Source organism: Grampus griseus, assembly GCF_964374135.1.
Source record: "Grampus griseus genome assembly, chromosome: 7".
NCBI classification, from domain to species: domain Eukaryota; kingdom Metazoa; phylum Chordata; class Mammalia; order Artiodactyla; family Delphinidae; genus Grampus; species Grampus griseus.
Window position 1 is genome coordinate 98867640 of NC_139001.1, and position 25148 is coordinate 98892787.

At 39.2% G+C, this 25148-nt stretch overlaps 1 protein-coding gene across 1 annotated transcript in view; it reads left to right on the top strand.

Annotated features, from left to right (window-relative positions):
- The first annotated feature begins 6240 nt into the window (after positions 1-6240).
- The window catches only part of ACTR3 (actin related protein 3), a 57802-nt gene continuing 38894 nt past the window's right edge, over positions 6241-25148 (top strand). The window contains exon 1 of the mRNA XM_082659059.1: positions 6241-6586. Coding sequence (XP_082515185.1) covers positions 6543-6586 — 44 coding nt within the window. The 5' untranslated portion in view covers positions 6241-6542. The remainder of the gene's footprint in view (positions 6587-25148) is intronic.

Below are 25148 nucleotides of genomic sequence, written 5' to 3' on the forward strand. Positions count from 1 at the left end.
AGCCTCTTCAATAAGTGGTGCTGAGAAAACTGGACAGGTACATGTAAAAGTATGAGATTAGAACACTCCTTAACACCATACACAAAAATAAGCTAAAAATGGATTAAAGACCTAAATGTAAGGCCAGAAACTATCAAACTCTTAGAGGAAAACATAGGCAGGACACTCTATGACATAAATCACAGCAAGATCCTTTTTGACCCACCTCCTAGAGAAATGGAAATAAAAACAAAAATAAACAAATGGGACTTAATGAAACTTCAAAGCTTTTGCACAGCAAAGGAAACCATAAACAAGACGGAAAGACAACCCTCAGAATGGGAGAAAATATTTGCAAATGAAGCAACTGACAAAGGATTAATCTCCAAAATTTATAAGCAGCTCATGCAGCTCAATAACAAAAAATCAAACAACCCAATCCAAAAATGGGCAGAAGACCTAAATAGACATTTCTCCAAAGAAGATATACAGATTTCCAATAAACACATGAAAGAATGCTCAACATCATTAATCATTAGAGAAATGCAAATCAAAACTACAATGAGATATCATCTCACACCAGTCAGAATGGCCATCATCAAAAAATCTAGAAACAATAAATGCTGCAGAGGGGGTGGAGAAAAGGAACACTCTTGCACTGCTGGTGGGAATGTGAATTGGTACAGCCAATATGGAGAACAGTATGGAGGTTCCTTAAAAAACTACAAATAGAACTACCATATGACCCAGCAATCCCACTACTGGGCATATACCCTGAGAAAACCATAATTCAAAAGGACACATGTACCACAGTGTTCATTGCAGCACTATTTACAATAGCCAGGTCATGGAAGCAACCTAAGTGTCCATCATCGGATGAATGGATAAAGAAGACGTGGCACATATACACAATGGAATATTACTCAGCCAGGAAAAGAAATGAAATTGAGTTATTTGTAGTGTGGTGGATGGACCTCGAGTCTGTCATACAGAGTGAAGTAAGTCAGAAAGAGAAAGACAAATACCGTATGCTAACACATATATATGGAACATAAGAAAAAAAAATGTCATTAAGAACCTAGGGGTAAGACGGGAATAAAGACACAGACCTACTAGAGAATGGATTTGAGGACATGGGGAGGGGAAAGATAAGCTGTGACAAAGTGAGAGAGTGTCATGGACATATATACACTACCAAACGTAAAACAGATAGCTAGTGGGAAGCAGCCGTATTGCACAGGGAGATCAGCTTGGTGCTTTGTGATCACCTGGATGGCTGGGATAGGGAGGGTGGGAGTGAGGGAGACGCAAGAGGGAAGAGATATGGGAACATATGTATATGTACAACTGATATACTTTGTTATAAAGCAGAAACTAACACACCATTGTAAAGCAATTATACTCCAATAAAGATGTTAAAAAAAAAAAAAAAAAGAATCCACCTGCCAATGCAGGGGACACGGGTTCAGTCCCTGGTCTGGGAAGTTCCCACATGCCGTGGAGCAACTGAGCCCGTGCACCACAACTACTGAGCCTGCGCTCTAGAGCCCGCGAGCCACTACTACTGAAGCCCATGGACCTGGAGCCCGTGCTCCAGAACAAGAGAAGCCACCGCAATAAGAAGCCCGCACACCGCAACGAAGCGTAGCCCTCGCTCGCCGCAACTAGAGAAAGCCAGTGCGCAGCAACGAAGACCCAATGCAGCCAAAAATAAAAACAAATAAACAAATCAATTAATTTAAAAAGCAACCCACCATAGCCCTAGTTGATTGGCCATTTCATGCATTAGACTTGGCTCTGAAAAAATAATTTTGAGCCAATTGTAAAAATAAAACCTACCCACAAAGGGCCAAGATTTGTTACCAATGAAGATATTTAAAGGAATGTGCACCAGGCTCTGAAGGCAAGTTCAAAGGAAACCTTCCAAAAATATTTTGCATGATGATAGCGTTAAAAGAGTAAGCACACAGGCCCCAAGATAAATTTTGTGAAAAGGAGGACCAACTTTTGGATGTTTAGATCTGTATAAGTAATAAGTAAAAGAGTCATTACTTTATAATTCAACCATATTCCTCTTGATCTGTTCATAAAATCATTTTATAATTTGTAATATGCTTTTTTAAAAATTTAAGCTTTACAACAACCCTGTGGGTTAGGTATTCCTGCCATTTTTATAGATGAAGAAACAGATTAATTTAAAAAGCTCATACTCAAGTTTCTTGATTCCAAGTTCAGTGATCTCTCAACATACGAAGTTATCTAAGATTACACAACATGAGAAAGGAGAATCCACAGTTCACAGCCATCATTCCCTCTGACCACTAGGCTGCATGGACATCTTGACCATTTATCTATCTTGACCATTTATCTATCTGCTTTAATCAATGCTCTCTGTAGATTTGACTGGTCTGCCAACCTGCAAACAGTCACCCGTGCAGCAAGTACCTAAGCTGAGATAATAATGTTTAAAAACATAATAATGTTTAAAAAAATAATAATGTTTCCCACTTTAAAATAATGGAGATTGAGTGACATGTGAATTTCTTGGACATTTTAAGATTCAGAGACATGTGCTAAACTGGCCTTAAGACACAGGAATGACCTAGGAAATCTCATGGTAACTGGTAACCAGTGTATCAGTCAAAATTAAACAATGCTTGTGGCATTATAACTAAAGCGCCCTGAAAAGGGGTCAGAACTGGGTTTTGGTCTGGACTCCGTTCCCTAGTTTGCCTAAGATAATGGGAAAATCACTTAAACTTTCTGGTCTTCTGTATCACTTAGGGTTCTTAAATTTGATGCAAGTAATGGGAACTGATTGCTGCTAACTTAGGCAGAAGGGGATTTATTGGAAGGATACTGTAAGACACACAAATGCTTGAAAGGCTGGGAACTGGGCTTGGAAACTAACAAGAAGAAAGCACCTGGTTGACCTGAACTAAAAGGGAAATTAGGGTGCTACCAGGGAGTAATGGATTTAGGGCAGTGAAACAAACCCCACCCATCCACCACTGCTTTCCTTTCCACATCTTACAAGATCATCTCCAAGAGGGCTTCTAGTTCAGACATATTCTGCTTCTCTGTATTTGGAGAAGGATGGGCAGGAAGCAGGGGGTGCATATGCAAACACAGTGGTCAGAAATGCTTTGGACAGATGTGCCTCCAAAGTACAGACGCTGACAACGTGGCACGTAGGAAGGAGGAAGTAGAAGGGGTGTTGAGCAAGCAAAGCGCTGGGGCAGACGTTATGAGGAACCTCCACAAATGACACTTCTCATAAGTGCTGCAAGCTTCCAAACGCTTCTAACAGTCACAGCCTTATAGACGAAGGACAGTCCTGACTACGTGAAAGAAACTGTGGCAGGGTTCCTCACGCCTACGAAATGAGATACAGCACCTAGCACTGACATGAACTTCGTATTGGAATGTAATACACAAGTAAACATTAAACAGCCTCTCAAATCAAACGTTGAAAACTGACAGACTACAGGTCAGATACAGCCTTCAAAGAATTAGTTACCAACAGATACAAATACAGATTTCTGACTTTTCTTGAATAAAGGGAGGCTTTGGCAACACCAGGCCTACATTCCTGCATAGCAACAGTTTTCTACTGTCTTCTGTGGGCTCTCCGCGTTGCCATACCCTCCTCATAGCCCTCTTCACTTATAATGTTGCCTGCCTGGGCTGTGGGAGCATTCTAGTCTCTGAACACTGATGTAACTACTTCCATGACAACCCACCCAAGGCCAGCATTTGGACAGCCCTTGTGAGGATCTACCACTATGGGTTTCCCTGAGCGTGAGAACTTCCCTGAGTTCAAGTTCCTAACCTCTGTCCTCGGGACCCCTTAGGTAAGATCCCTTTAGTCCTGACTGACCATCTGTGATGCTGGAAACAACCATTTGCTCTACTGCAACCAAGCCACATCTCCCTCCTCTGTCAGAGCCAATCTTTAGGCATCTGGTCTCCCAAATGACCTTAAACACCTGATGGTGGAAAAGGCAGCAATGAATCCCCATATAGCATCTTCTACATGTAGGGAAAAACAAAACAACGCATCTGAACGAAGAATCACCTCTGTCTGTCTTCTTGTAAGACAATCTCTGAGGAAAGCCTCCCCTGAGGATTATTTGTTTATTTTCTGTGAGTAGCTGGGGATGTGCTGGGCACCAGTTGATGGTAATGATGATGACGCCCCTTAGTAAGTCTCCTTTGCACGTATCCAATCGCATCTGGATGCTACTCCTCACACGTTTCTATCCCTGAATGCCAGCATCACATATGATATATGACCATTCACTTCACTCTTTACTCTGTGGGATCCATTCCCTGCAAAGCAGCCAGAACACTTCCTTGCTTAAGTCTCTTTGATGGCTTTCAAATAGCTTTCAGGCTAAATTTTAAGACACTTAGATAAGTCCACAAATCCTTGCATCATTTGATTCTTCCTTCTCTCTCAGGTTTCATCTCCCATTCTGTCTTCCCTGGCTCACTTCACTTTGATCACTTGCGTCTTCTTTCAGTTTGTGGAAGAAGCCAAGCTCTTTCTCACCTCAGGGCCTTGACTCCTGCTGTTCCCACTTCGTGGAGGGCTCCCCTTCTTCCTCACCCTCTCCTCTATTTCCTACTATCCTCCAGGGCTCAGCTTTTAAATGCCACTTTGTCAGAGAAGCCTCCCCTACCTGCTACCTCCCTCCCATTCTCCCACTCCCCTCCATTTCTCAGAGCCCCCTGCTTTCTGACTTCTATTGCTCTTAACACAATTTGTATGTTTCCCCACTAAACCGTAAGCTCTACAGCACAGAGACCTTATCTATTTTATGCCTACGGAATATTTAGGGTCAGCAGAGTCCCTGTCATAATCGAGTGGGTGAGCAATCCTCATCTGCCAGATGAATGAAAAACCTATACCCCATCCCCCAGGCTGGTCTAAATCTTCTGGAGTAATTAGACATCCTTTCTGAGGAAAAATATTTCTATTTCAGTCACATATAAGCACATCCACATGGTTTATCAGAAGGTAAGCCTGGTGGAGAAAAAATCTATTCACTTTATAGTTTTCCCAGGTTGGGGGGCGGGCGGGTCCCAGACCATCCCCTGGGAACTCGGTAGAAATGCACATTACCAGGGCCCCCTCCACACCAAATCATCAAGAGAATTCACGGCCCAGCATTCTGTGCTTTAACAAGCCTTCCACGTAATTCTCATGCACACTTTGAGAAGTCTGAAAACCACTGTTCCAGGCTTTCCAGTTTTTAGCTTTTTTTTTTTAATTAAAATTTTTGGTCCTTAACCTTTGGTTTCATCCTGCAAAAGTAGAACAGTAGAATCTTAAACTACTCCAGAGGGAAATCTTTGTCATCGTCCAAAGCCGTCAAAGGTGTATTTGTGGGGCTTCCCTGGTGGCGCAGTGGTTGAGAGTCCGCCTGCCGATGCAGGGGACATGGGTTCGTGCCCCGGTCCGGGAGGATCCCACATGCCGCGGAGCGGCTAGGCCCGTGAGCCAGGGCTGCTGAGCCTGCGCGTCCGGAGGCTGTGCTCCGCAGCGGGAGAGGCCACAATAGTGAGAGGCCCGCGTACCGCAAAACAAACAAACAAACAAACAAAAAGGTGTATTTGTGTAGAGTATGTTACGTAGACCATATTCTCGGGAGGTGTGCCTTCCTCGTGGGCACAGACCTGCCCTCCGGAGGGCCTGCAATCTAAACAGTGTTGTAACGCTTGCAACACGCGAGGCTTTAACAACGCACAAGTGTAACCGAAAAAAAAAAAAGAACGCACAAAGGCAGAGGAGCCACGGTGCAAGCCTTTGTTCAACCCTCCACCGACTGCTCACCCTCGGTCTGATATCGCTCTTTTCCACGCGGAAAAGCAGCCCCTCAAGTTAGAAAAAAAGGATGTGTACCGCTGACAACGTTTTCCATTAGGCCGTTTTCCCCGGGGCACCGGAAAAGATATTCGCGGCTGCGATAGGCGGTCCCATCCCTCCCTCAACCAAGCACAGAAGTAACTGAAACTATCAGCCCCTTCCAGCTTCAGAAGGAGACTTGGAGGCGCGGGCCGACTTCCCCGCCCCTACCTGGACGAACACCCGAACTGGACTTCCTCACCGTCGGGACCGGAGCGGCGGCCGGAGGCGCACCTCACTGCGCATGCTCTCTCGCCCCGCCCGCCCGGAGCCAGAACGGGGAGCGCTCGCGGCCTGGGCCTGGCCTGGCCGGGGCGTCGGCACCGGCAGCCATCTTGGCTTCCCGGGGAAAGGCGGCGCGAGGGGAAGAAGTTGTAGGGTGGGGGCAGGAGCGAGAAGGAGGGGAGAGAGAGGGGGAGGAGGCCGCGGCGGGGCAGGGCGGGGACTGCCTGCCCGCCCGGGTTGCGGAAGTGGTAGCCGCTGACCGAACCTGCTGCTCTCTCGCTACTGCTTTGGCTTCCCGGCTACCCCGCGGACGGAGAGGGCGGCCTGGCCGTGGATGGTCAGATAGCCTCTACCTCTCGCCGCCCATCCCTGGCCCCAACCGGCACGGAGCAGACGGCGGCAGCGGCAGCAGCAGGCGAGGAGGAAGATGGCGGGACGGTTGCCGGCCTGTGTGGTGGACTGTGGCACGGGGTAAGGGGGCTGATGGGCGGGGGTGGGGAAACTGAGGCGGAGGGAGGAAAATGGCGGGGCCGGCAGGAGGCCGGGAGATGAACGGTGCCGCGAGTTGCCGCTGCCGGCTGTGTCCACCCCGGCTCCGCCGGCTGGCGAGGGGTGGGGCCCGGAGCTACGGCCTCCCTCGTCCCTCGCGCTTCACCCTCTGGGAGCCGGGCGGGTGCGAGGGGCCGAGAAGCCCCCGGGGAGCGGCCTCCTCCGCCCGACCCCTCCCAGCCCTTCCCCCATCGCGGTGGGCAGCGCCGCCCGCGGAGCTGCGGGGATGGTCGCCTTCCCGGGGCCCGCGGTCACGTTGGGGTGGTCGCGGAGCCCGGCGCGCCCGGCCCTCCTTTCCCCGCGTGCCGCCTCCTGCCCGTGGGTTTGGGCACCGCGGGGCATCGAGCGCGGGGACTGGCCTGGCAGAGGAGCGAGGAAGGAGAAGCGCTCCTGGTAGGTTTTGCAAGATAGCTGTGACAACACTCTGCCCGGGGTGTGGGTGGGGAAAGGGAAGAGTCGGACTCGGAAAATGGGAACCTAGAGCGGGTCTTTCATTTGACCACCCGCCTCCTCTTGCTTTTCGACCCCCGGTCTTTTCCATCTCCCACGACGTTCTTACCGGTCAACCAAGTCACAGTTTAATTTGAGAGAAAGATGTCATGTGTTACTTCTCTTGCCTCAAAAAAGTCCCCCAGTGAGCAAGCGCGCTGCAACTTCCTTAGTTTTGTCAAAGCCGCTTCCTGCTTTCAGTCTTTTATACCCTTATAAGGTAGTTTTTCGTTTCGAACCTGAACACATCTTATTAGAATTTTCAAAATTAAACAGTTTTCACATAGGCTGAGTTACTGGTGCTGGGTGTCAGTTTATGGGAACCTAAAAAAATGTATTTGTGTTCCACGGAGAGGGAGGAAGGGAAGCACCCAGGAGGCTTAATTTAAGTTGTATACGTTCATTCTGTGACGGTATCTTAAGGCGCGAGGAAGGTGATAGAGTTGTCAAGGGATGTGCTTGCTTTGCAAGGAGTTGTTTATCATAGATCTGCAGTGTAATTTACTCCAATACAGGATGGCGTGAAAGTGGTCGTTCCTTTTGTGTTAATAGGCATTTTAGAGAGTTGCAGCACATTTTATACTTACGTAGAAAATACTGCCAGTATTTTAATGTAGAGTGACTGCTTTACGTTGCAGTATCGGAAGTGTTTTCTTTTGTCCGTGTGTATAGCTTGCTGATATATTATTACTTCTCTCATTTCCCAAATACTCCACATTTTTTGTTTGGGGGGTTGTTGTGAGAAGTGGACTGCCAGCCTTTTCCCCCCGTTTTTACTATTCAGCAAACTATTGTTACTTAAAGGATGGTCTGCTCCTCGCTATTTGCTCTCTGTTAACATTTCTCTGTAATCTTCATGCTCATACCTTTATGCAAGTGTGGCAGTTTCCAAAATCCCAGCCGTGCATAGGGAAACAACCGATTTATTAATATGTTAATATAATAGTAATATAGGAAACACGAGCCTCGTTTAGCCTTGAAACTTCCATGTAGTTTTTTGATGGACAGCTAATTAAAGTTTTTTTCTTAATCCAATTTCATTTCCCTGAACCAGTATTTTTTTTTCCCCCTCCCTTCTTAGTCCAGCTGGTGAGTAGTTTTATGTGTAGGTTGAGTTTTAAAATTAGATTTGGCAGCCTGACTAACAAAGATTTTCAAGTATGTTTTGTTAAAGTGAAAAATATTGCTACATAATTAATATTCTATGCTTTAGTAATCATTGCCTTGTCAGTAAAATTAGTGTAGATAATTGTTGCCCTAATAAAGAACATGGTAACATCTTAAGTAGGGTGTTAACTCTTTCTCACTTTATTTTTTCCCTTTGGCAATAGTTTTGGTTATTTTTGAATTAGTGTGCTGGGTATTTCATTGAGGTTAACTATCCTTAAGTGACCTCTTTCTGATAGGGCAGCCTTGAATTTAAAACACAGACTGAGTGAGCAGGAGGTGTGGGGGACAGGGGTTCAGTCTATGCTTAGGATATTTTTGTTTTAATATAGCGGTTACTCTTACATTATTACATTAGTTTTATCTCACCGGCAGAGGTTGTTAGCTGGACACTCATGATTTAAATGGAACTGATTAGGATACTTCTCACTTCCTTTTACCATCTGTCAGTCTCTGAAATTCCACCTTTAGAGATCCGTTTATTTTGGTTTTCAGAAGGCATTTTGGTCTTTCCTGTTGCCCATTATGCAATCCTGGAAAGTTACACCTTCAACTTTATTAGCACTTAAAGGATAGCTCATTGAAATTGGGCCTGTGATAAGCATCTCTAAATAAGGCCTTAATAGAGAGTTTCATGTTCCAGAATACTGTACGAGCCGAGATGCAAATTGTGCACCTACAATTTGTGTGTTCCTTTGTGCTTTAGAGAATGCATTCATCAATCACAGTTAGCCACTTAATATAAGTGAAAAATTATAACTGGAATCAAGTTGCTCATTCCATTTCATAATGTAAGTTAGGCAAACGGTGACTGGAAAAAGTGGCCATCTATGAAATTTGGTGGTCTTAGGTAAGAAAAGCTGTAAGAGTTTCGATACATGAAGCTTAATCCCTAAATTTAAAATAGAGATCCTCCAGCAAAAGTCTTTTATTTCAACGTAAGATAAAGAATCACCGGCCCAGATCATAAAAGAGAGAACTCCTTTGAAAAGAATTTAGAAAAAAATACTTCTTTCATATTGATAACATGTCTACATACTTTTTTGGTGGGTGATCTGTATTGGAATAGTAATGTAGAATAAAATTTTGGGACAGAGAGTCTTATTGATAGAGCTGGTTGCTTAAGAACTAAGGTACAGACTCAAACGGGCTACCAGTGGTGAGGAAAATTTTTTTTTAAAGCAGTTTTTGAAACGTTGTAATACTTGTAAAGTTAAGATTATCCTAAATTATCTTGTGCATGTTTTCCCTCAGAATTCTTCAACATTCAAGCCATATAAAGGAACTCCTTATTTACTTTTATTATGTTGTAGCTTGTTTACAGAGCTTTGCATTGTGAAATTTCTTTTCCCTTTTACGTCTTTCCTCTTTTTTTCCCTAATAAATACTGTGCTGGTAAATTATTTTCATTGATTATAATAGCAGAGTTATTATAGGCTTATTGTAGAGCTCTTGGATATGTTCAGATCTACAATGAGTTAAGGAATTTCTCTGAGTTAAACTTCTTAGCAATCTTAAAATGTAAGGATAAATATTTTGTTGGAGTCAGCAGATGAGGAGCTTATATTATTCATCCTGTCGTCACATTCTAGCTGTTAGTACAGGTAGGATGATCTTGTTTGAGAGCAGTGGGGAAGAGCTGAGTGGGTGGGAGAAAATATAAGTGGGAAGTTAATGTTTCTTATGTGAATTTTGTGCATAATATGTAAAATACTATTTCTCCAGTTGTCTGCAAGGGCAGAAACATTCACAGTATCTATTTGTTACCAAAAAACATTCATTAAATGGGTCTTGTTTTTTTTTGCATGCTGTTTGCAGTAAGTATAGCACACTTGCTCCTGTTGAGAAGTTAGCTTCTTAGTCTTGCCTAAAATATCTTTCTCCTTTCCTTTCCTGCCAATCTCTTCCTGCCTGCCAATTTTGTGTTGGATATTGACTTTGGATTGGGTGTATATTGAATCTAATGAACTTTTAAGCCTTATTGTAAAAAAGTTCAGAAATTTTACTTTTAAGCACAGAAGGGAAAGATCCACTAGAGGAGGACCTGCTGGTCAGGCTTTTTATTTAACTTATTTAATCTTGTGACAGCTATTTTTACCTCATATTACAAGTGAGAAAATAGAATCAGAGAATTTAAATTACTCTTTTAAAGTCATGTAGGTGGGTTGTGAGAGTTGCTATTTGTATTTAAGGTTTTTTTTTTTTTTTTTTGTATTTAAGCCCTGTGTTCTTTCTGTTACACCATGGGCACTTCTTTTCAGACCTATGCACGTTGCTTTCTTTGTATTAGTGAGGGTAACTCTTTATTCTTTTTTTAAAAAAATTTATTTATTTTTGGCTGCGTTGGGTCTTTGTTGCTGCGCGTGGGCTTTCTCTAGTTGTGGCGAGCGGGGGGCTGCTCTTCGTTGCGGTGCGTGGGCTTCTCATTGCGGTGGCTTCTCTTGTTGTGGAGCACGGGCTCTAGGCGCGCGGGCTTCAGTAGTTGTGGCTCGCGGGCTCTAGGGCTCAGGCTCAGTAGTTGCGGTGCACAGGCTTAGTTGATCCGCGGCATGTGGGATCCTCCCGGACCAGAGCACGAACCCCTGTCCTCTGCATTGGCAGGCGGATTCCTTTTTCTTAAATTTATTTTATTTACTTATTATTTTTGGCTGCTTTGGGTCTTCGTTGCTGCGCGTGGGCCCTCCCTAGCTGCGGCGAGCTGGGGGCCGCTCCTCGCCGGGGTGCAAGGGCCTCTCATTGTGGCGGCCTCTCCCCTTGTGGAGCACCGGCTCCAGGCGTGCTGGCCTCAGCAGCCGTGGCACGCAGGCTCAGCAGTTGTGGCTCGCGGGCTCAGCAGCTGTGGTGCACTGGCCCAGCTGCCCTGCAGCATGTGGGATCCCCCAGGACCAGGGCTCGAACCCGCGTCCCCCGCGTTGGCAGGCGTACTCCCAGCCCCTGCGCCACCAGGGAAGCTGTGCCAGGCAGATTCTTAACCACTGCGCCACCAGGGAGGTCCTTCTTAGATGATTTTTAAGCAGTCCTCTCAGCACCTGTTATGCAGAAATTCTGAAATAGGGTGTTGGCAGTGGGAATGGAGCAGAAGAGATAAATTTGGGAAAGATTGCTTCTTTTGTTTGTACCTTTCTTCTGGCAGTTATATTGTTTTGTACGGTTTATTTAAGGTTAGCAAGGGCTTTGTAGTCAGCTGTTTTTGAGTTCAAGCTCTACCATTTACTAGCTGTATGACCTTGTACACTGCAAACTCTACAGGTCTTAATTTTGTAATTTGGAGATCATAGTATCTATCTTACGGGGGTTTTGTTTTTTGTTTTTTTGAGATAATGCATGAAGATGGTTCAGCACAGTGCTTGGTACATAGTAAGAGCTCAGTACAATGTAATTATTACTGTTATCAGTTAGCTCCCTTTTTTATTGAATTGAAAAGTCCTTAAGGAAAGGAACACATTGTCTTACGCTTATTTTCTTATTTCCTGTGGGCTTTGTCTTTGCTCAGTCAAAATGTTTTTGCTGATTTGAGAGATAGAGGTATAGCTAGGACTTGGCAGTTGTTTCTAGTATATCGTAAATAGCAATCAATGAAGATTTCCGATTCTGAGTTTGAGTGGGACAATAAGGAGTTGGTTTTAAGAATCTGAGTAAGATTGGAATTTGGATTGATCCATAATTGGAAATATTCTAAGGGGAAGTTAAAAATACAGGAGCTTCAGAAGTGAAGGTGGGGATTTGACAATAATTATTACCATTTTTAAATTGAAGCTAATAAAATGACAATTTAAAGAGAGAACAAAAAGACTGAACATTAATCTTCCTTAAAAAATCTTGGTTATGTGATCTGGCTTCTTGAGCATCACAAAGAGAAGAATGAGTGAGCACTGTGGCTTGAAGTGGTGAGTGATCTCATCCCACTTTTTAGGAGGCAAGTCCTTGGGAGAGTTTAGCTCACGGTAGGGCTGAATTTTCCTCCCAGTGTTCCTCCTTGTGCAGAATGCTCCCCCTCCAGCACGTGGAGACAGCTAAACGCTCCGACTAGGAGCAGAAGTCTGGGAGGGTTCAAATGTACCTTTAGGCAGTATGTTTTCTGAAATGAAATTCCCCTGTAATAAAAGCATTTCAATGCTCACCTGCAATTCTTTTGGAACTTGCAGCCTCTTTTATGACACTATGGATCTGTGATAGCCACTAGCATAAAGAGGTAAGAGCAAAATAATAACACTACATTAACAGGCTTTACAGCTTACCAAGCACTTATAAATTCATGAATTATTAAGTAATGGTGCAAGATAAGGTGATGTTATTGGATAAATATTTTAAATTTGGTTCTTCAAAATAGGATACTGATTAATACTGTTTTTTGTGTTGCTTGTTTTATATCTTTATGTGGGCCTTTATATCATAAAATGTATAAAAGGTACCTGCATAACTGATTAATACCAGAGCAGAAAGACAAATAGTATCTTAATTTTTCCAAAGGACTACTTTGTGGAATTTGAATAATTTTCTTTCAAAATTTTTTTCAAAACCCTTCCAAACTGTTCATTTAAACACAAGTCATTCTTGCATCCTCCTTGCAACCAGGAAGGGACCAGTCTTGAATTTGTGTGTCGCGTACGTTCTTTCCCTCCTTCTCCTCTTCCTCCCTACCCCTAACCCGTACCTCAGAGACCATTTTCTTCATCTGTTCTGGTGCTGAGCATTCCATCTATAAACATTGTCCTTGAAGGCTTCTTGCCCTTTGTGAAAATGCCATACTCTTGCGAAGGATGTCTTTAACACTTTTTCAGTTACAGGGTTTAGTGTGAATGAGGGGTTGCTACAAGGAGGGTGGAAGTCTTAAAAGGGGGAACTAGGATGCAAAATACCTTACAGTTTAGGGTTGGTTTGGAAACTGTAAAAATATAAACTATGTTTTTAGTATTGGTCTATGATAAAACCCAAGTGTTTGCTTAAAGTTTTAGAGTTTAGTATAATTAAAATACAGTGTGCTTTTCTGCTTATAAGCATTTAAAAGATTCGGTTACTTTGAGGCTATTAAAAATAGCGTTTAATGTGTATTTGTGACACACTTTAGAGAAGTGCCTAATTACTCACACAGAATTAATGGAACTCAAAAAGAATTTGAGAAATAATTTAATCCACTCTATTTACAAATTAAACAGAGGTCCAGGGTTGAGAAATGTCTTTCAGGAGTGTTTTTTAGGTGTCAGTTGACAGCATTCTTGAATTCTTTTATGTTTTCTTAGGAGTTCATGTTTATGAGTTATAGTAATTGAAATTTCTTCTTAATAGTCGAAGTAACATGTATGTTTTTTGTAGTTAAAGTAGTCTTGTTTGAGATGTGGTGCAACGCATGCATCAGAATTCTTTAGTGTTTCTGTTGTAATAAAAATGCGCAGTATAAGGCACAGATGAAAACCTGTGATTTTATGTTCCCCAACATAACGTTTGAGACCGTTTTCATAAAATTGATGATCTTTTCACAGAAATGTGCTTTTTTAATTGTTTTAGGCATTTAAATCTTAGATACATTTATTTTAGGTTTTGGATTTCAGTTATTTAAAGACTTATTACATGGAATGTTTACAAATCAGCCATTTCAAGGCCTTTTAAGAGTTTAACAGTTTCAGAAACCCTGCGAAGTGGGTTTGTACTGTTGTATAATTACCATTTTAAAGGTGAGGAAAGTGAGGTATGGTGAGCGTAAGTAACTTGCTTATGTAAATAGTTAAGTAGTAGATACAGAAATTGAGCCCTGAGGTAGTCTGACTCCAGGGCCCACTACTAGACTACTCCAACTTGGAATATTATTCAATAAGGGTGGTTAAATTGTTAAATCCAGTTTTTGAAGAGTGTTCAAATTTTAAGCTACATACTTAGAAAAATAAATTTCTACTTTTAGAACTGTTAATTTTTAACAAATATGAACTATATAGGGAGGTCTTTGTGACCAGTTCTTTGATTTTATTAACCTGAAACACATGTAAGTTAAATGACATAGAATTATTTATTTAGTCCTTTGAATATTATAAAGACATATTGTGTCTAGCATGGTAAAACTGACAATTGCTGGTTAATTCAGGACAGCTCAATTAAGGAAATGATGTTTAATTACACATAACTTTAAAATGAAGGTGTACATATTCATTAAGCTACAATTTGAACATAAATAATCGATGCATTAAAAAAGTCATTCCTCACTAATGATTGCATAAAATGTAGAGATGAAACAGTTGAACCTAAGAATAAAAATAACTTAAGAATATAGGACTATAAAAATAATTTTTATGTTAGACACAGAGGACTTAGTACACATTTGACATTTGACTCTGCAAATAATGAATATATAGATTAAAGGAAACACATGGTTATTAGAAAGTAGATTTTTTTTTTCTAAACGAGAATGAACAGAATTGTTATTTCTGGAGTATATGATGAAGTAGGATGCATTTTATTGAAAAAGCACACGTAAGAGCTTGTATGTTTCCTGTTTGAAGGTATTTCTTTTAAAACTTTGTTTCATAATGGTCAAAAAAGGTAGAGGTAACAGCAAAAGAGACTTTGGGGGGGCTTTTTTTCCTACCTTTTCTTGATGAATTTGTTATTTGTATAAAAGACTAGTTGAGAATTTTATTGCTTCCATAATGCCTTTCAAAGGGATGTTCCTTGCTTATTTAAGTTGCCTTACTGTCAGGGAAGTTATTTTAGAAATGAAACTTTGATTTTTTTAATAAAATGAAACTATTTAAAATTGAGAGCAAACTCTTGAGAAGTAGAAATGAGAGATGTAACTTGTGGTTATATGTGAGAAATTAGCTGCAAACAACAAAATAACTTTAGCTAACATAAGCAAAAAAAGGGATTGTTGAAGGGATATGATGTAGATCACAAAATTGATGAGAAGGCTGAAGAACCAGGTCCAGAAAAGCAGAGAAAAAGGAAGGTCAGGTATCAAGAGTCTGCTGCCAGTCATGCGGCAGAATGCTGCAACTAGACACTAGCAATACGAAGTCTAAACCATTTCATCATCTTTTGGTTATTCAGTCAAGATTGAAAGTTCTGACCGAGGCTCAGATTGGCTAGGCATAGATCATGTGATATATAGAAGCTGACAGGAGTGGGATGGGTCAGCGTCAGTTCCCTCCTTCTATTAAGTGATGTGAGGTTTTGCCTCCTGTGGGTCCCTCAGGATAGGAATGGTGATTCAATTCTGGCAGAAAAAATAGTGTTCACTGTAGGGGAAAAGATGAGTATGGAGAAGTCAGTTGCTCATTTTTCTTTATGTTGCCTTAAATTCCTTATTATTTCATTTTGATAACTGCATGATCCATTACTGACTAGCAATTTGAATTAAAACTTTTTCCAAAAAATTCAGCCTAAACGTGTTGAAAGAGCAGTTTTTCTTTTTTTTTATTTTAAGAATAATGGATGATGGTTTGAGTAGTATGGGATTTTTCATTAGAACAGAGGTATAATATTCTAGCAATTTGGCATTATGGAGTATTTTGGCAAACAGGACCTATTTGATAATGACAGGCTATTTTTTTAATTTTTTTTTTTTAAATTGTAACCCAGGAGTATAATTTAAAGAATTTGAGCTACACTTTTTTTTCCCAAGAGATAATGGGATGTGTATATATGTGTGTGTGTGTGTGTGTGTGTGTGTGCGTATAAGTATATATATACACACACACACATATATATAACTTGGAAGGGAGGAAATAGTTTATGCATTTCATTTGTTTATAGTTGGAGAAATTAGTCTTCAGTGAATAGTAAGCGTCATCTATGCAAGTGAATAAATACTTTTACAGGACTTTTGTTGTGGGGAACATAAAGATGAATAGGAAATGCTGCTTGCCTTTAGGAAGCTCACATGTACACAAGTGGTTATGACAGTATGGCAAATGCTCTGGTAGGTATAAAATGAAATTTTTTGGAATCATAGGTGAAGGAAAATTTACATTTTCTAGGGAGCATGAAAAAAAGATTTCCTGATAGAGTTAATAATTGAAGTAGGCCTTTAAGGATAAGTAAAATATTGGTAGGCAGAAATAAGACTAGTGTACCAGGTGAGAGAACAGTGGGAGGAAATAATGAGGTGGGAAGTGTAAAGGTAGAATTTGGGTGTGTTAGGTTTGATATAGTACAAGGAAGTAGTAATGTTTGAGATGGTACAGAGAAGTAGTGAAATGTTTGATATGATACGGGGAAATAGTGAAAGAGTCTGATATATGGAAGGTGCTCAGTAAGTGCTTCTTGGGTTGAATTAAAGTAGAAAGATGTTGGAGCTGGATTATGGAAGCCTGGAAGGCCTTGAATTCTATACTAACTTCGTTCATGTTGTAGGTAGTATGAAGCCACAATCTGTTATAAACCAGGTTTATGAGAATAGGAAGTATATTTGATGACTTCGTTACGGTGATTTATGATGATAAAAAAATAATAGCCGACAGTCATGTAGTGCATACTATGTGCCATACACTGTTCGTTTGGTTGCATTACATATATTAATTCATTTTATACCTAACCCTATGAGATAGTTACTGTTATTCTCTTTTACAGATGAAACTGTGACACAGAGTGTAAATTACTTGCCAGAGATCACATAGGTAGCATGATAAACTATACTGTTAGTTCTTTCTCTGATTTTATTGTGTATGTAATCGCTCATGCTTTAGGGAGACAGTACAAACCAGCATTGACTGGAGGCTGATAGATACTTAAGTTCAAATCTAGCTTTGCTATTTCTCCGAAGTGGTTTCTTCTCTGAGTTGCAGTTTCCCAATATGTAAAAAGAGATAGAACATCCAGGGTAATGATAAATATTAGAGATAATGTAAAGTGCATAGCAAAATAATTGGCATACAGTAAATAATGGTGGCTCTAGTTATTAAGGGTGTTGAAAATAATTAATTACTTATTTCACTATTACAGTGTTTTCAGTTCTGTGCTGAACACTGGTATGTGCAGAAAGTGATGGCATGGTTTTATACTTGAAGCTTACAGTTAAGTTACAGAGATGAAACTAATGTATGTGAAATAATTAAGGATGGCATTTATTTTATTTATTAAAATATCTTACAATTTTATTTGTCAGTAAAGCTGGGGAGAAAAGTCAATGGATAATTATAATAACCTAATTGAGGCAGAACATCTAATGGTCAAAGCATTCAAGAATGAATGTTGAGTCATCTCTTCAGGCAAAGAACCATGAAGAGCTGAGTGTTGGGTGAGGACAAGGGTGTTGAAAGAAGGTGATTATAAATACCAGCAATGTGACCTGCTGCACAAACCAGGACTGAAATAGTATTTTTTTTTTTCTGGTTATGTAGGCATTGCCAACATTTTTTTAAAATGAATTTTTATTGGTGTATAGTTGCTTTACAATGTTGTGTTAGTTTCTACTGTACAGCAAAATGAATTGGCTATACATATATCCTCTCTTTTTTGGATTTCCATCCCATTTAGGTCACCACAGAGCATTGAGTAGAGTTCCCTGTGCTAAAAGAGTAGGTTCTCATTAGTAAGGATGACATTTTAGTATTTAGTTGTTTGGGGAGATTAATAAGGGCTGTAGTAGGTGGAGGTTGGTTTATGAATTTGATCAAATCCTTGGAAAAGTATAAATAGGATATGATAGATGGAAGGGTAGGAAGACTTTGTCAGGGTAAGATGTGTAAGCTAAGTTGAAAGCTTTATGATGGCAGGCTGTCTTTTGTTCAGTCTCCAAGTTATGGCCTCATGCATAGTATTTAATAATGCCCAGCAAATATTTTATTGATGAAGGGAAGTCAGGAAGGAGTCTCAAAATATTTGAGGGAGGGATCAGTTAGGAGATTGCCCTACCGGGAATTGAGGTATTCCTATTGGGAGCTTTGGGACAGCAAGTATTTTATTTATTTATTATCCTGCCTTATTTCAGAAGGAGTTTAAATGGGGCACAGTTGTTTGGAATGATTTGATGGGCAGTTGATTTTGTAGATCATTAAGCAGAAGACTGATAAAAGTTAAATTTATGCAGTATTAGTCTGAGTCTAGTGTTTTATTTTATTTTGTTTTTAACAGCTCTATTGAAATATAATTCACATACTGTAAAATTTACCCTTTTAAAGTGTATAATTGAGTGATTTATAGTATATCACCAGGTTGTGCAACCATCTCCACAGTCAATTTTAGAACATTTTTATCACACCAAAAAGAAACTTCATACCCATTTGCAGAAACTCTCCATTCTCGTCACCGTCAACCCTTGGCAACCACTAATTTACTTTCTATCCTTGTGGATTTGCCTATTTGGCTATTTCATATAAATGGAGTTATACAACTTGTGGCCATTTGTGACTGGCTTCTGTCGTGGGACAAGTATTGACTGCTGAGGTCTACATGTTTCGTGGTGGACGCTTGGACTGGTTAGTAGCAAAGAGGTTGGGAAAACATCGCCAAGAGTCTTTGAAAGAATAATTATGGGAGTGGATAGAAGGAAAAAAAGGACTCTGGATAAAGGAAAATGATCTGGGGAAGGAAATGTTTACTGAATACTTAGTGAGTGCCATCCACTGTTATCTTAATTGTCGTGACTGCCTTGCAAATTTGGTTTTATTCCTTAGGAATAAAGTCTATAATCACAAGACAGTAAATGGTGGAACAAACATTTCACTCATGATTTTCTGATTCTGTGGTCCATGTTCTTTCCTCCCTAAGAGTGAAAAGGAATTATTAGATTTTAAGTTTTAGATCTGGAAGAACTGGGAGAATATTTCTGTTGACATTTAGGAATCCAGGTTCTTCCACTCAACAGTCTTGTCAGTCTTTTTGTGTTAAATAGTGACTTTCATGTAATGAGAAGAACATTGGAGGGAACTGGAAATGGAAATGCTTTTTAAAAAATTGCCAGTTATCTTTATAGCTAATTCCCTGTGAATTAGCCATTACATTCTTGTGCTAAAAGTTCCTCACACTACAAGTAGGAAGAAAACTATATAGCTAAGCTGAGAATTGAGATATCATGAAAGTTGGCATTGGGATTCATTTGTAGACCTCCGTTTTCACTTAAAATTTGAAAATTATATGCTTGTTATGTAAAAATCTCTATGTGTACTTTACTTTGTTTTTATAGTATGTTAGGGTGGAAGCTGGTCATTCATATTGAGATAAAATTCTTTCAACTTTAAATTAGTGGTTCTCAATACCAAGAAATTTTGGAAAATGGATTGTACTATTATTAAGGTTCTATCCACCCTAAAGTTCTAGGGTCTTATATTCATTTTGTTGTAAGGTTTAAAATTGTTGAAACATTGAAAGTTAAAACTCTACTGCTGTTTCTCCCTTAGGTAGTCTACAGAGTCACACACCATATTTAGCGTAATAGCTTTGGTACATATTTGTTCTTTTCTGGAATGATTTTTGTCCTAGCTTTTTATTCCAGTTCATTTTTGAAATGTAATTTTTATTTTTTAAAGATTCTGTTCTCATTTAGTGGTTCAATATCCGTAATGTATTGGGATCTTCAAGTAGTTTTTTGCTTGATAAGGTTTTTCAAAGCAAAAAGAAAAGTGAACCATTGTATTAAATAAAAAAGTATTCTGTCAAATCAACTACATGCTTTCAATAAATAAACATGAATTTGCAGAATTAAAAATAATATCCAACATGAGGGATGCTACTGCTTTTAACTGGTTTTACTACTTAAAAATATTCTTTCCAAAAATAATTTTCTTCCTTTTAGAAAGGTATACTGAATAATATAACATATACCCCTGTTTATCAGAATAATTACCTGGTAATGATTCATTTCTTTTTGTTTTTTAAGAATGAAACAACATTATAAACGGCTCTCCTCAAATCCACTTTCCCCCCTGCCCAGAGGCAGTTAGGACCACAATAAAGTAACCATTTCTTGTATAAAATTCTTTTTTTTTTTTTTTGCTGTTCATTTCTATCAATCCGAGCTTTCCCTCTCTCCTAACTTTATTACATTTCCACTGCTGTTCTTCTAATCACTTTGATAACTTCAAAAATGCTTTTGAATTCTCTCCTTTACTGTATTCCTTTCTCAAAGCAATTTCTAACTTTGCTGACCAAAACCAGCATTGTAGATCTTTTCTCATTGCTACCACAGTCCAGGGAGATTTTCTGTATATTTAACTTGCTTCCCTGGGCCACAAAGAAAAAATTTGGTTTAGTTTTTCAAAGTATTATATTGCCCTTATGAATTTCATAAACTTAGGATAGCTTTGCCTTTTTCATTTTATGGTCTCTTTTTAAAGACCACTTAGAAAATGACACTTTCTTATTTAAGTATAGGAAAGCATAAAGAAGTGAAGTAGATTAATGATTTCACTACCCGGATAACCCAATGACATGTTTTAAATTAAAGTAACATACATGCCTCTCTATGCATGAATTATCTCTGGAATACATAAGTGATTGCCTCTTGGGTTAGCAGTGGGGTGGCTAGGAGATAGGCCTGGTAGGGAAAATTACTTTAGTACTTTTTATGTGGTAGGGAAACTTACTTTAGTACTGCTTCTTGTTTTATTTGTTAAAATTTTTATCATGGGCTAATGTTACCTATTCAAAAATTCTTTTAAAAAATTGAGGTATTTACCTATTTACCTATTTACTTATAGGTAATTCTTCCTTCCTATCCCATCCTTCCTATCTCACCCCTCTAGGTCATCGCAAAAAAATTGAGGTATTTACCTATTTACCTATTACCTATTTACCTATACAAAAATTCTTTAAAAAATAATTTAGTGCATGGTTAGACCATTTAAGACAAGTGTTAATTTGAAAAACAAAATTCTCCCATCCTGCTGTCTGTAGATAATCAGAATTTACTATTTCTTGTTTAGACTTCCAGAAGACAAAGTGTATGTATATGCTAGCATTATATAATAGAATTATTCCTATGTAGTTTTATTTTTTCTCTACATATATATGTAAATTTTTGTTTACAATTGACATAAAAATATTTGATACGAAAGTATCAAGGTATTCACAAAATGTATTTTCCCTGTTTAGGACTAGATGTGAAAGTATTCTCGAGATATATCAAAGTAATAAAGTGTAGTGTAATTAATATTAAAAATAGACACACGTGTACATAGGCAGGAAAACACATACACACACACCATTTATTAAGGAACAGCAAGTTGGAAAGTATTAGGACTGTACTAATTTTGCCTGGGAATCATACTGTGGAAATCAGATGTGTTCCCAAAGGACTGATGAAAATGGAAGATTTGAAAAGGGCCTTTGAGGAAAAAAAGGATTAGGATAAAATAAAACAAGAGCAACAATGAAAAGAAGGATGGAGCATTTATATTTTGTAAGAGCTAGGATTTATGTTTTTTGTTCCTAAATATAATTATCAAGGCTTTATAAAAGTGATTCTTTCTACTTCAGACATAACAGAGTATATTGCAGGGGTTGAGGATTATGAAAGTGAATTGTGGGTACTTAGATGAGTCTGGGAAGGGAAATAGGGTAGTATTCCAACCAGTGAAATTCATTGAGGTGTTCTAAAAAGTAGAGCCTTGATTTTTGTACTATTAAACCATGCTTGACGTTAAACTGTTAATAGGCACATGTACGTTTAAGATTGTTATGTCTTCTTGATGAATTTATCCTTTTATTATTATAAAATTTCTCTTTATCTCTGGTGTTAACTCTTTTTCTTCAAGAAGTTTCATCTGATATCAATACAGCCACTTCAGAGTTACGTTTACTATTTGCCTTCCATCCATCTCTCTTCATTCTCCGTCTCTAAAGTGCATATCATGCAGACAATATATAGTTGGGGCTTTCTTCCTTTCTCTTTCTTCTGTCTCCCTTCCTTCCTCCCTTTTAATTGGAGACTGTAGTGTGTTACATTTAACGTAAAAATTGGTACAGTTGAATTTTGGTATACCGTCTTTTTTTTTTTTTTACTTAGAGTTAATAATTTAAAACTTTATGCAAAGTAGAAACCATGCATCTCTGTAGATCTGTTAACTCTCTTGACACTCCCTCTACCCTGCTGTCCTTGTATGCTATAGTATCATAGGTATTATATCTGCATATGTTATAACCCCACAAGGTAATTTGATTTTTGCTTTAAATAGTCAAAAGTGTGTTAAAAAATTAAGCAGAAAAAAGTCTCATTTACCTAGCTGTTTCCCATTTCTGATGTTCTTCATTAATACCACAGTTTCCCTCTGGTATCGTTTCCCCTCAGCCTGAAGAACTTTTTTTAGCTCAGGTTTGATGGCAGTGAGTTTTCTTTTCTTTTTTCCTTTTTTTTTTAATAGATCTTTATTGGAGTATAATTGCTTCACAATACCGTGTTAGATTCTGTTGCACAACAAAGCGAATCAGCCATATGCATACACGTGTCCCCATATCTCCTCCCTCTTGAGTCTCCCTCCCATCCTTCCTATCTCACCCCTCTAGGTCATCGCAAAGCACCAAGCTGATCTCTCTGTGCTGTGCTGCTGCTTTCCCGCCAGCCAACTGTTTTACATTTGGTAGTGTATATATGTCGATGCTACTCTCACTTCACCCTCCCGCCCCATGTCATCGAGTCCATTCTCTATGTCTACCTCTTTATTCCTGCCCTGCAACTAGGTTCATCAGTACCATTTATTTATTTTTAGATTCCATGTATGTAATCCTTTGTATTTCTGCAATGTCAGTTGTGATTTCTCCTTTTTCATTTCTAATTTTATTGATTTGCGTCCTCTCCCTTTTTTTCTTGATGAGTCTGGTTGAGGGTTTATCAATTTTGTTTATATTCTCAAAGAACCAGCTTTTAGTTTTATTGATCTTTGCTTTCTTCATTTCTATTTCATTTATTTCTGCTCTGACCTTTATGATTTCTTTTCTTCTACTGACTTTGGGTTTTCTTTGTTCTTCTTTCTCTAGTTGTTTTAAGTGTATGGTTAGATTGTTTATTTGAGATTTTTCTTGTTTCTTGAGGTGAGATTGAATTTCTATAAACTTCCGTCTTAGAACTGCTTTTGCTGCGTCCCATAGGTTTTGGGTCATCGTGTTTTCATTGTTATTTGTTTCTATGTAGTTTTTTATTTCTTCTTTGATTTTTTCAGTGATCTCTTGGTTATTTAGTAGTGCACTGTTTAGCCTCCATGTATTTGTGTTTTTTACAGTTTTTTTCCTGTAATTGATTTCCAGTCTCATAGCATTGTGGCCAGAAAAGATGCTTGATAGGATTTCAGTTTTCTTAAATTTTCCAAGGCTTGATTTGTGACCCAAGATGTGATCTATCCTGGAGAATGAGTTTTCTTTTATTTGAAAAATGTCTTTATTGCACTTTCATTTTTGAAGGATATTTTTGCTTTTAAAAGATTTCTGGGCTGACTATATTTGCACCTCCTTCAGACTTAAAAAATGTTATTCCACTGTCTTTTGGCCTCCATAGTTTCTCATAAGAAGGTGCTAGTAATTTGAATTTTTGTTTCCTGTTAATGAGCCATTTTTCTCCGGCTGCTTTCAAGATTTTTCTTTATCTTTGATTTTCAGTAGTTTGATTATGATGTGCCTAGGTATAGTTTTCTTTGGATTTATTCTGCATCTCTCTCTCTCCCTTCCTTCTGGAACCTATGTCACCTTTCAGATATTGTTCCCCAAGTCTCTGAGGGTCTATTCTTTTCACTTTGTGTCTCTCTTTTTAATTTTTTCCCCCCTCTTCTCAGACTGAATGAGTTTTACTGATCTGCCTTCAAGTTCACTGATTATTTCCTCTGTTCTGCTGTTTAGCTCATCCAGAGAATTTTTTATACCTGACATTGCATTTTTCAGTTCTGTAATTTTCATTTGTTCTTTTTAATAGTTTTAGAGTTTCTATGATATTTACTATTAGTCATTACTATTTCATTGTGATAGTCACAGCTGCTTTCAAGTCTTTATCTGATAATTCCAACACTGTGTCATTTCGTCTTCTGTTGAGTATCTTTTCCTTAGAGAATGGGTTACGTTTTCATGATTCTTCATAGATGGAATAATTTTGGTTTGTATGAATATGTCAAGCCTTGCTTATCTGTTTTCTTGATGAATATACACTGTGCTTCCAGTTTTCGGCCATTATGAATAATGCTCTTGTGAACAAATGTTTACACTTCTTTGTGGGGACATATTTTCTTTGGTATATACCTAGAATTAGAATTGCTGGGTCATATGGTAAGTGAATGTTTAAGTGTTTTCCAAAGTGGCTGTTTAATTTACAAGTGATTTTGATTATTTTCTATCATTCCAACTAGGAATGTATGAAATTTACCGCAGTGTACTTTTTTTTTTTTTTTGGTGGTATGCGGGCCTCTCACTGTTGTGGCCTCTCCCGTTGCGGAGCACAGGCTCCGGACACGCAGGCTCAGCAGCCATGGCTCACGGGCCTAGCTGCTCCGCGGCATGTAGGATCTTCCCAGACCGGGGCACACACCCGTGTCCCCTGCATTGGCAGGCGGACTCTCAACCACTGCGCCACCAGGGAAGCCCTCCTCAGTGTACTTTTAATTTGCTATGTTTTTCTTTTTTTACCCCACAGAGTTGAGCATCTTTTCATTTATAGCCATTTATATTTCTTTTTCTTTGAATGGTTATTGTCTTTTACCTTTCACTTACTTCTCTCCTTATTTCCCTCCCTTGTTGACATCACCTCCTAGATATCCTTTATATATTAAGGTGATTAACTCTGTCTCTGAGTGCAGCTAATTTTTCTCTTTTGGTCATTTTTCTTTTGGCTACTTTTGGTATGTTTTTGTGAAGAACTTTTAAATTTTCACGTAATTGGAGTATCAGTCTTTTTTTAATGTCTGGATTTTGAATTATAGTTACT